The following is a 12,004-nucleotide window of genomic DNA, read 5'->3' as shown; positions in this document are numbered from 1 at the left end:
GTAGGTATCATAATTCCTATGGCTGGAGCGCAGCTGGGACTGCACAGCTTCCTCTCCCCAAATGCCAATGAGATCCAGCAGCTCAGCATTGCTCCAAGTGGGGGATCACCTGGTGCGTGGAGCAGGCATGACCACCTGGAAAAATGCGCTGAGACCACTGTATGCATCACCAAGCAAACAGGAAGGGGACTTTCAAATTTGCAAAGGAATGGACGGGGTAGGGCTGACAGTTGCTCACCTAAGGGAAGGGCAGTAGAGTTCAAACCGGTGATCAGAGAGGCGAGAACAGACATTGTGGGACACTTCCCGGAGGCCCAATCACAGTGCTGTAATTGCCACAGTGTCTACACTGGCACCGCAGAGCTGTAGCCCCAGCGCAGAAAGTGCTACGCCTCTTGTCGGGGTGCTTTTTTTATAGCGCTGCAACTGCGCAGTTTCTGCGCACTAAGTGGCTTGGCAGTGTGTACACGTGGGAGTTACAACACAGAAAGCTGCTTTATTGCGCAGAAACTTGCCAGTGAAGACAGAGCCGTATTGATATTTCATTATAACTTGCAAGGTATTAACGTAACCAAAAATCTATTCACAGGGATTTGCATCCAGCGCAGTATTTTCCCAGCAGTCCTGGGACTGTTCTTTTTCTGCAATTTTCTGAGTTCTCTCAGGTACAGCATCTTGCTAAGAAATGACCAATTTATGGAGAACTTTTAATTGCACTTAATCCATTGTGGGGTTTAGTTCCAGATGAGGCTCCAGATGGCTCCCTGAAAGTACAGCCAGATTCTGTAGAGCCTGTTGTAACCATCCAGCTGCCAGAAGATGATCCTGCAGTTAAACTGACCAAGAAACTTTCCCCCACTCTCAGTAAGAACAAGGAGACGTCCCAGAAAGGTTAGAAAGTGGGGTCTCTGGCTTAGAGAGAGGGGGGATTTCAGTGCTGGGGCAGAGGGTTGGGACTTCACAGCAACCAGTGGCAAAGATGTGAGATTAAGTACAGATAATACAGGAGATTGTCAGTAAAAGCTAACTTACTTGCCGTTCAGTTAATCAGGATAGGGTACAAAGCAGCAAGGTTTGCTCTCCAACCCAAGTTAAGAATCTTCAGCAAAGTAGATTTTCTTGTAGACAGTCGAGCCGGCGCCTGACTATCTACACTGCCATTAAACAGCCCCTGAACCAAGCCCCACAAGCCTGAGTCAACTGTCATGGGCCAGCCCCAGCTTTTTAATTTTAGTATAGATATACCCTTTGTGACAATGGTGTAGCTTCCTTTTGCATCATTTATCAAAACTTAAGCACTTAAAAAATCAAAGAAATGACTAGTTAAGGTCAGCTGTGGCCTATCCTGCTCACATAATAAACAAATACATGATATGGTTATGGATTACTACTGTTATTCTGAACCTCTGGTCTTTTCAGCACCCATGAGCCTCTCTCTCTTGCTATTATTTCAGTAATGAAGAAAACTAATGGAGGAGCACTTGATCCATCACATGCGGTGGCCCCTGTCCCCCTTTCTGGACTTTCACAGCCCTCCCACACAATCTTCATGGAGACCATACACTTCTTGATGGAGGTCAATGCTCTACAGGTCAGTGCAGCATGAACTGGGGAAGGAAGGTGGCATTAGGATTTTGAACTCATTTCCATGGGTGACAGTTACTTCCCTGTGGTATTAAAATAGTGAGAACATGGCAGCTTCCAGTAGGATGTTCTTATGGGTTTAAAGAGTGGGCTATGCAGACTCAACTCAAACATCAGTCAAGTCAACATTATTGTCAATTGCTGCCAAGATATGGCTGTTTAGAGAATTCAGAACTGAAATGATCCTAAGATGCATCAAAAATAACCTTAGCTAGGCAAAGTAATAGGAGTGTTCAAATCCACCACTGGTTTGTTGCAGGAAGAACAGGTAATCCAATTTTTGTCCATAAAAGAGCTGTTTCAAGGATAGTTTTGAGAGAAAATGCCTATTATTTTGATGCATCCTACAGACCAGGTGGTCACTTCTTGGATCAAAATAGCCATCCACGCACTTCTGTGTGCATCAGAGTAACCTTTCACATGCATGTGGAGTGCCTCCCTTCCAAAACAATGGCTCCTTGTGGGTTTCATCAGATGGAACTCTCCCTGTGACCTTGGTTTTCACAATAGCCACCATACGTTACAATGCATCATTTAATCCTAGCAGCACAGAATAACTTCTCCCTAAAAGAGTTGTGAAGAGGACTCCTGGCACATATATTGTTCCATAGACTTTCACCTGTCCACATCATTCTGATGTATAAGCATACATCTTTGACCTTAGTACTCCTCTACCATTGACGCATTGGGCAGTCTAGTTCCTCCTTTGATTACAGTCACTCACTACTTGTGGTATTTCTTCCCAGGCGATGCCAGTACATTCACTATCTTCTGTCATATCTTCTGCCAGTTCTTCCTTTGCCTTCCTCGTTTTCTCTTTCCTCTTTTAGGTACCCAATTCAATGCTTTCTTACCATATTGTCTCATGCCTTAAAACCATGCAATGTTAATCCCAAAGGAGCACAAAACACTTTCCAAACTTTCCAGACCAATATACAAACAGCAGCCCCCCTAGGACAAGGTGTGCAGTGGGAGGCCATGGAGGCACCTGGGAGACTCACTGCCCAGACCTCCTCCTCAGTCCAAATGCCAGCTTGTATGCGCCCCACATCCCCTCATCCAGGTTCTATCTCTCTCACACATTCATCCTCCCTTCAAGTTAAGACCAGCAGCACCAGTATCAGTCCATTGGACAACCTTTGTCCATTAGATCAGAGCTAGTCTCTGAGCAACCACTGGAGGGTTGTCGGAGGGACAAGCTGTCTTCATAACAGCACTCCAAGCTCCTCTTGTATGGCATCTTTTCTTTCAGTTCTGTCCCCACTATCTCCTAGCCTGTATTGACAGGGGCCTCCTTGAATGCAGTGACTTCCACATTGTGCTGTATGACGTTAACTTGACAAAGAAAGGATGGGAAATTTGCTGAGTGTTAACAGCAAACAAAAACAACTAAAAGCATCTGAAGCTAAAATTTAAAAGGAAAAAATGTATCTGTCCAGTGTTTGAACTGCTAATGAGACACCCTCTTATTAAATCAGGGGATGCCTTGGGGGAACAATGTAAAGTCATCTTGAGACATTACCTGTGTGTTCCAATACCTACAGTGCATGATGAGCATTCTGGTTGTCTGTCACAGAGGAGGCTGCATGTTATCCCTTTTCTCCGTGCTGGGAGCAGAACAGGGGTTGGGATGTTCATGGCTGGCGTTAGTTTCGTTACAATGCCTGTGTGTGGCTTTCTCTTTCAGTTTGTTCACAGGGCGCTAGCACATGAGCTACTGTGCCAGCAGGAAGGACCCAGCTGTGAATATTACCTAGTGCTGGCACAAACACACTTGCTCAAGAAGGACTTCTCTAAGGCTGAAGAATGTCTCCGAGAGGCTATTCAGATTGACTACCTGGTAACTTTGTTTTAGCACTATGCTGCCCTGAGCAGTCAACATGCTCTCTCAGAACACAAGGAGCTTTGCAGAACAATACAGCATATCCCTTGCTATGTTCGTTCCAATGGGTCAGGTCCTGAGGTCTTGACTCGATCTTTATTCAATCAAATTCCCATTGCAGTCAGTAGGAGTTTGCCTAAGCAAGGATTACATAGATGTTGAGTAAGAACATCAGAATTTGGCCTGTTTCACTTCTCTCCTCCTTTATTTAGTTCATTATTTTGCATTTTAGTTGATCTTCTACATGAGGCAACACATCAGGGTGAGGACTCCTCTTTGTACATATCTCTGTCTTTCTTTCCCCTCAGTGTATATGTTGCTCTTGGGAGAATTCTGCGCCACTGTGCAATGCAGAATTTTGCAGAAATTAACATTGTGTATGCAGAATTTTCTCTCCCCCACAGAAATGGGCTGCAGTGCTGCTGGCCGCAGAGCCCAGCTTGCACACTGAAGGCACTGCCAGGGGGAGGGAGCTAAAGGGTTCCTGACCGCTGCAGTTCCCAGCACGCCCTGTGGGAAGAAAAGGGCAGTGCTGGAAACTCCATGCAAGCCTGGGACCAAGCATCAGGCTGTTTGTCCCTCTGGATCCCTGGGCTCTGGGGCGAGGTGTCTAGGCTGCAGGGGGGTGGGGGGTTGGTATCTGGGTAAGGGGGGCCCCTACGACTGGGCTCTGGTGGGGAGGACGGCAGGTATCTGGGCTAGAGGGAACCGGTGGCTGGGCTGGGTGGGGGAGGGGGGGAAGGGGACAGAAACAGGTGCTGGGTTGTCATAGGGGTTTCTTTAACTCTCTGCCCGGGGGGGGTGGGGGTGTTGTGTGTGTCTGCATTGTTACAGACATACTTGCTGACAGGTATTTTGAATAAATTACAAAAATAATTGAAACTGGCGTGATTCTGCAGTGTTATTTTGACAAATAAAATTTGCAGAATTTAAAATATTGTGTGCAGAATTATTAATTTTGGTGCAGAACGTCCCCAGGAGTAATATGTTCCTTTCCCCCCTGTGAACATGTGCACTTCTCTATTCAGATGAAAGGGAGATGCATCCTTTGAGAATGTCAAGTTGAATGGAGCATGCAGACAGCAGCAGAACTAATATCGCTAAATGTTTTTTAATATTTGTATTTGTCACGGATTAGGCCCCCATTGTGCTAAGTGCAGTAGTTGTTGTGCAAGTACTCCTCGCTACAAACTCAAACTTGCTTGTATGGAAAATACATATCTGTATGCAAATAGCCTTCATCATCTCCCTTACTTCTGAGCTTAGATGCTATCCAGTTAATCTCTTGTCCACTTTCCCCTACCATTCTCACTTTGTCTAACTACTGGGTTTGTTTACATAGAATCCAAATGTTTGGGCACAGAAAGGGCACCTGTGCTACCTGAGTGGAAATCTTAGTGAGGCAAAGGAATGCTATGAACGAACCATCAGCTTTGTAATGGATGCTTCTGAGATACACTTTGTTTACCTGCGATTGGGGTCGATCTATCTGAAAGAGAAAGAGGTGAGGAGCTGAACATGGGATCTAAAAATGGGAGACAAACCAAGACAGGGAAAGTAATTATTCTGGATGAATAATGTGAATTGCAACTTTTATTTTCATAGCTGCAGATCAGACAATACAATTAAGTCTTTTCATGAACTCAACTCTTTGGAGCAGAGATCTGTTTTACTTCTTTGTGTGTACAGTGCCTAGCGCCAATCCTGACCAGGATCTCTGGGTGCTGCTGTAATAGTAACCCCAATAATTTTTCTAGCACTAGATATGGAGAGCTAAACATTTCTTCTTGGCTTGTTAATCTGAGGCTCTCAGGGGCTATACAGGCAGAACTGCCTGCTATGGGAAATGTGAGTAGGTTCCTGGCCACAACCAACAGTATTTGGATGGTAGTGTCCCCTCCTATATGAGCCCAGTTGGATATATGGTGGTTTCAGCGTGCCTGTGGAGGAAGAGCAGCCATGGTGCAGAGTGAATGGTTACGTTAGAGAGAGCAATTTACTGATCTCTTCTCTTGGCAGTATGATAAGGCAAAGCGCACCTATATGCTGGCCTGTAAGAAGTCCTCAACCTGCCTGACCTGGCTGGGAGTAGGAATCGCCTGCTACAGGGTAAGAGAGTGAAAAGCATCCATGCTTGGCCAGTCTTTAAACAATTGCATGGATCTTGGGAAGATGAGATTATGACTTGACTCTCCACTGTTCCCCTTTCCTTAGGTAAAAGCTGTTCATCCAAACTATCTGGGGGACCAGAGTTCTCTAAGGCTGTTCTTAGGGTAAAGGCCACATTGCACTGGGTGCCATCATGGTTACATGCATGAGACTCTCTGATGCTAAAATGGAAAGTTTGAGAGAAAAGTTACTCTAACCAGCTGTAGAACAGACAATCACTGTATAGCAATTAACTCCTCCTGGGACCAGAATCTCTTTTCTCAGTGTGATGTCCTGCTTGGGGTTCCCAGATCTGTGAGACTCTGTCTTAACCCTCCGTCTCAGCAAGCAAGAGCTTTGCTCTCTGACACTAGCTCATCTGCCTTCCCGGCAAACTTTCCAGGATTCTGCCAGTCCAAACTTTGCCTTGCAGGTAACAGTTAATGAACCCCAATTCCCAAGTTCCCCAGAAACAGCTCTCAGTGATGTCCAGTCCTTCTCACTGGATACTCACAGAAGTTAAGTTTGCTGCCTCCAAAGAGACAGAACACACACCAGCCTGTTAGGTTAGCTCAAGACTTACCCTTTACTGTAATACACAGCACTGAGATGGTTTTGTAATAAAACAAGAATAAGTTTATTAACAAAGAAAAGAGATAAGTGTTAATAAGTAAGAATAAAAGAAACAGGTATGATTACAATTAAAACCAAACACAGCACACTTTCAAGTGACTAAAACTTAATTTCACAAGTTACTATCTTTGTCTAAGCAAGTTAGACACCTGTAGTTAGTTTCTAGTGACTCTTGCCTTTCAGGCCAAGTGAATCCAGCTTTTAGAGGCTTGGAAGGTGCTGAACACTAAGTCCCCTCAGTGATGAATAACCAAAATGGGATTTTGCTTGTCTTTGTATCCCCTAAAGTTCATTGTCTCTGGAGCCAGGAAGGCTTTCTGGGGTGCAGATTCCATCTCCCATCATGGTCGTTAAGCAGTCTACTCCCTTTCTTGTTAGCTTGATGGCTTTGTTCAGCTTATATATAAATATATTTGCATTGTCCTCTGCTTGTGATCAAGCTGGTCAGACAAATAAATACACATTCCTTTGTCTAGGGAAGGCTGGGCTTATGTGCTGCCTCCCAAACATATCTTAAGAACATATTTCCAGCACACATCGATAACTCTTTGTATACATTCATATACACACCATGCAATGATTTTGGGGACCAGCATGTTACCAGTTTGCATAAGATACCTTACGTAACACCTATTATATGCAGGTTATGACAACAATGTGTTGGGGCACTGAGTGTATCAGACCTGCTGTGAATTGCAGTATGACATGCACTCTACCAGTTGGTATTGAGGGCTCCCAGAGACACACTCAGTACATTGTCACATAGGCATGCTATCACTGTGCTGGACTCCATTCTAAATGAGCACCTACCTGCAGGGCTGGCTTTAGGAAGTGTGGGGCCCAATTCAAACAGTTTTGACAGGGCCCCGGAAGGGATGACTAAAAAAAAAACAAAAAAACCCACACATGTAAAAAAACACATGGGGCTTGTACTCCCTGGGCAGCGCTCCAAGTCTTTGGCGGCACTTTGGCAGTGGGTCCTTCACTCGCTCCAGGTCTTCGGCGGTATTGAAGGACCCGCCGCCAAAGATCCGCCGAAGACCCAGAGCGAGCGAAGAACCCGCTGCCGAAGTGCCGCTGAAGACCCGAAGTACCGCCAGGTGAGTACAAATTAAAAAGGTGCCTCTATCCACGGAAGGGATTCTCACTGGGCGTGGGGCCCGATTCGGGGGAATTGGTGGAATAGGCCTAAAGCCGGCCTTGCCTACCTGTGTGCAACCTAAGTGTCAACAGAAAGGAGCCTTTTTCTTTTGGTTCACATTGCTTTCCCCATCGGAAGGAATGTAGGGAAGTCAGCAGATGGGAAGGGCTACCAAGACAACCCTTTCTTTATTAAAGATGTGAGGATTTTCAGAATGGTTTAATAAAGACAGAGACACCGACCTGAGATCCCTGCAGCCATAAAGAGTGAAGCATCTCGCAAGGGGCTGCTTTGCAAGGTTCCCTCATCTGAAGAAAGTGAATGGGAGGGGTCAGGGTGACTCTACTTTCCTCCTCAACCATCGTAAGGGTTTCCCAGTAGTTTCCAAACTCCAGACACATGGAAGTGAAAGAGTGATTGTTGCTTTCTTCGGTGAGAATAGTCCATGGGTAATTTGTAAGAGGACTGGGCTCTTCGGTAGTGTCTGAGTCAGTGATGAAGGGCTTTCCCTCCAGTCAGGAGAGCAGGAGAGTCTGACATTGCAGTTGTCTCAATGTCTCTGCTCTAAATTTGTTACACTGTCATTATTATTGTATAATTCAGAGGAGCCTAAAGTGAGGATCATTTCTGAAGGTTTTTTCACACTGATTTCTTCAGCTGTCATATACCAGGTACATGTTAAACTCTGGGCAATACTTTACCTGCTGCTCAGTTTTTGCTCATCTCTTTCTCTCTCTCTGTAAAGCTGAAAGAAATTACGGAGGCAGAAGATGCCCTCTCTGAGGCCAATGCTCTGAATAACAACAATGCCGAAGTGTGGGCATATCTAGCGCTAGTCTGCATGCAAGTGAGTGTCCTATCTCAACATCAAATGTGATGAAACATGTTCTGCTTTATCTACATCAATGTCTGTCTATATGTCTCAAAGGTGCCTCATAGACTCCACTGGTAAATATAGATAGGTTGGGGTTTGTTCTCTGGAAAAACACAAATGTGGAAGCATTTTAATGCCAAAAGAAACAATCTTCCCCTTGGTTTCTCATTACCCTTTCTCCTACTAAATATTCCACAGCTGAGGTATTCCTGTCATCCGGCCTTGTTAAAATGTGTCTCTTGACAGTAGCTGAAACACCTGATTTTGTCCTATCAAACAAGCTTCTTACTGGCTACTGGTGTTTTTCAGGGAGGAAGGCAGTTGGAGGCAGAGCAGTCTTACAAATACGCAATAAAGGTTTGTATTATTCTCATCCCTTCTAGTTTGGGGGAAAAAAAGCAGGATGAAGAGGTCAGCTCATGGTCTGATGTCAATTAAAAAGGAAGTCATACATTTTTCTCAGCAGAGGGTTCTGAATATTCATATAGTGAGAAGTACTTGCCCCTTTTCAGGTGTGAATTATATTTGAAAATAAGATAATTAAATGTGACATTTCTGAGGCTTCTGCTGTCAGCTGCTATCATCTTGCTGACATATGATATCACTTCTAATACCAGCAGTAGGGAAATATTTGGTACAATGACAAAGAGGCTATTTCTATTTTCTTTACAGTCTCTAAGTGGGATTAGTTGGTTGAATCCTCCTCCATGGCCCAAAGTATTCTAGGAAGATGTATCTTAGGTGCTTTAAGACTTGTTCATGTGTCCCTGTTTGATCTTCTTCTTTTCCATACAGTTAGAGCTGAAGAATGAGGAACTGCTCCAGGAAATCCATGAGGTACAGCGAATGGTTGGCTTTGGTAATCCATCGTTCTGAGCACTTCCTCTTCTCTGATCTGCGGTCTCTTCTGTTCAGTCAGGAGATGGGTGAACATCATGGTCTTGGCCCTCATTCACTAATGAAACATTCCAAACTCCTGCTGATATAGAGGATCATCAGGTGGTATGGAGGAATTAAACCCCTCAGTGGCATGAGGGGGAAGGGAGAACCCCTAGATAGAAGGCCATGGGAATTAATTCCCCTTGTATGATGTGTTGGTTATGTTCAGTTCCTTGATGTAACATATAATACATTCATCAGCCCAGTTCCCGTGCTTTATGAAAAATAACTCTCATGTATAAAATAAGAAATAAAATAGCTCAGAAGCAATTAACCTGGGGTGAGACTCTGAAAAGTAACTCTAAAAATTGTATCATGCGGTTACAAGTTGATAGTTCGTTAATAATTTTTCAGATCCTATTCACTTAGTTTAGGAGTAAAAAGATAGGTATTTTCCTCCTAACTGCCAGCTCTGTAAACTCCATCTGAGATTTGAAAGTCAAACTGAGTTCTTTCAGGGTTACACATCTTCACCAGTATTAAAGCTTCTGCAGTTAACATGTAATTAGCAGTTTGGTTGATGATGCATGGATTCCAGCTCTCTCTCCCATAGTTGTGTTGTGTAAGCAGTGGCAGCAAGTGTATAAAAAGTAAGTAAGTGAGTGGTTTTATTATAATACGCTAGTACTTGACCGTTGGATATCCAACCACCATCTTTTTCGCTTAGGGTGGGGTTGGTAAAAGAAAACTACTCATAAACCAGCAGTTAACCACTGATATTTCCATCATTCAGAACTGAAGCCTGGTTTTATCAAGATTAGAACTTTAAAAATATATTATACATCTTTTCCTTATTTGGAGTCTTGTTCTTATTGTAGCAGTTTTGGCAGCCATATAGAAGGAAGGGTAGGAGAGATTATAATGCTGCGTTAATTTTATTCCTAATAAAATTAAGTTTCTGTACTTGAAACAATCTTTGTATGCTTCTTGTTTGTAAAGCCTCTAGCTTTGTCCTGGTGAGCTTCTGTGCTCGTATGCTACCTGCCTTTACCGATATATCACCAACAGGTCTTAAATCAGCAGGAGGCTGTGCTTTTGTTCTAGGGCCTCCCCTAGGGTGGGATTCTATTTGCACCAGAAATGAATCTTAGTCCATTTTTTATGCATTAAAAACACTAAAAACCTTTTTCCCCAAAGAGTTTATGTGGGTGTTCAAAAAAACAAAAGGACACAAGGCCCATCCGTATGTATCTGTCCTTCCCATCCCCTTATAAAAAAATCTACTCTCTTGTTTATGTTTGACTTTTAAGAGGGCTGTTTTTGATTAATTTCTTTGTACTATGTTGTTCAGAACTTATGTTTTACAACCTAGAGGTTGAGATGGCACTTCATAAACAAACATTATTATTATTATTTGTATCATTGTAGTGGTTGGGGGCCAAGTCATGGACCAGGACCCATTGCGCTAGGCACTGTACAAAACACAGAACAAAAAAGATGGTCCCTGCCCACAGAGCTTACAATTACTGTTTTTTTTTTTAATTATTATTTGAATTCTTGCTATCCTAAGCTAGGCAGGACGTTTATACTATTTAATATCTAAAATGATGATTTTCCATCCTTTAGTCAGATTGATACTACTGAAAAGAGATGTGTGTTTCGTTTTTCCCACTTATTCTTGTTTGATTTTTAAAACAGTTCAGTAATTATGAGAACTGTATATGGTACCAGCACCATAAAAACAGAGACCTATGTGTATTGACGAAGAGTCGACCTCACCTGGAAAATTACCAAGAAAGATACAAAATCAATACAAAAAACAGAGATGCTTTGTAAGCCAGCTGGTTGGGTGGTGTAGCTCACTGATCAAGCTGAAGAGGGCTTTGCAAACTAGAACAGATGCAATAGTGATTGAAACTGCTGGAGGTTTGTCCTCCTGCACTGTTATGATTAATAAACAGTTATGCTGTGCCATAATTCTGCCACAAAGAATTTTCCATCTAAATTAGATAAGCAGACCATGAAGTTAGATAGTGGAGAGAGGGTTGGAAAAAGGAAAGATGAGGGTTAATTATTAAACAGCAAGTGACTCGCATAACTTCTGATGCTTTTAAGTAGAGACTGAGTGAGACAGGACAAAGAGAAGAGTAGAGAGTACAGGAGTAGAGAGTACACAGCAACGCAAATGCTATGTGTTTTGAGGAGGGAGGATGGCAAAGATGCTTGATACCCAGGAAGAGGGATACTGCAAGGCAGGAAACAATAGCAGGCAAAAGATGAAACATGGGCAGAGCGCAGAGCTGCGCAGAACCATAAGTGAAGATGATTTTGATCTTGACACAAAAAGAGACAGGAACTTGATGAAAGTACTCTGGGGGTGATATTACCAGAGATGTGGGAAAGCAAGTAATATTTGAGCTACTGAATGGTGGATAGATTGACATGGAGAAAATAACGGACACTGGAAAGGAGGAGATTAGGTATCCAGGCAAGATACAACAATGGTGTGAACCAAGATTTTGGCAGTAGGGAAAGAAAGGAAAAAGCAGATTTTAGAAATGTTAGTGTAAGAGGTTTGGCAAGAAACTGGCTGTTAGGAGAGAAGGAAAGGGAGGAATAATAGGATGTGGTACAAGCAAGTGATCTGTTAGTTCTCTGAATCCTTTTGTGCCGCTAATTGTCAGTGAAGCATCAGCACTCTGTTTCCCAGAAGAGCATACAACCTTCTCCACACAGCAGTATTAGCTATTGGACTAAAGATTTACCTCCTGCTTCCAACATTAACCCTATTTTGGAGGAGGTT

At 43.4% G+C, this 12,004-nt stretch overlaps 1 protein-coding gene across 13 annotated transcripts in view; it reads left to right on the top strand.

The window, feature by feature from the left end:
* Positions 1–12,004, top strand: part of WDR90 (WD repeat domain 90) — a 102,110-nt gene that overhangs the window by 36,622 nt on the left and 53,484 nt on the right. For 11 of the 13 annotated variants that reach the window (XR_005585448.1, XR_005585447.1, XM_039491304.1 and 8 more), the window contains 8 exons: positions 739–891; positions 1,455–1,591; positions 3,332–3,484; positions 4,869–5,030; positions 5,546–5,635; positions 8,194–8,295; positions 8,632–8,679; positions 9,118–9,181. Coding sequence is in view for 11 of the 13 variants with exons in the window: in XM_039491304.1 (XP_039347238.1) it covers positions 739–891; positions 1,455–1,591; positions 3,332–3,484; positions 4,869–5,030; positions 5,546–5,635; positions 8,194–8,295; positions 8,632–8,679; positions 9,118–9,181 (909 nt within the window). In the remaining 2 variants the exon portion in view is untranslated. The other 2 variants (XM_039491303.1, XM_039491312.1) reach the window with 2 other exon arrangements.

This window comes from Mauremys reevesii, linkage group 10, assembly GCF_016161935.1.
Source record: "Mauremys reevesii isolate NIE-2019 linkage group 10, ASM1616193v1, whole genome shotgun sequence".
NCBI classification, from domain to species: Eukaryota; Metazoa; Chordata; order Testudines; family Geoemydidae; genus Mauremys; species Mauremys reevesii.
This window is presented reverse-complemented; position numbering and strand designations above follow the sequence as displayed.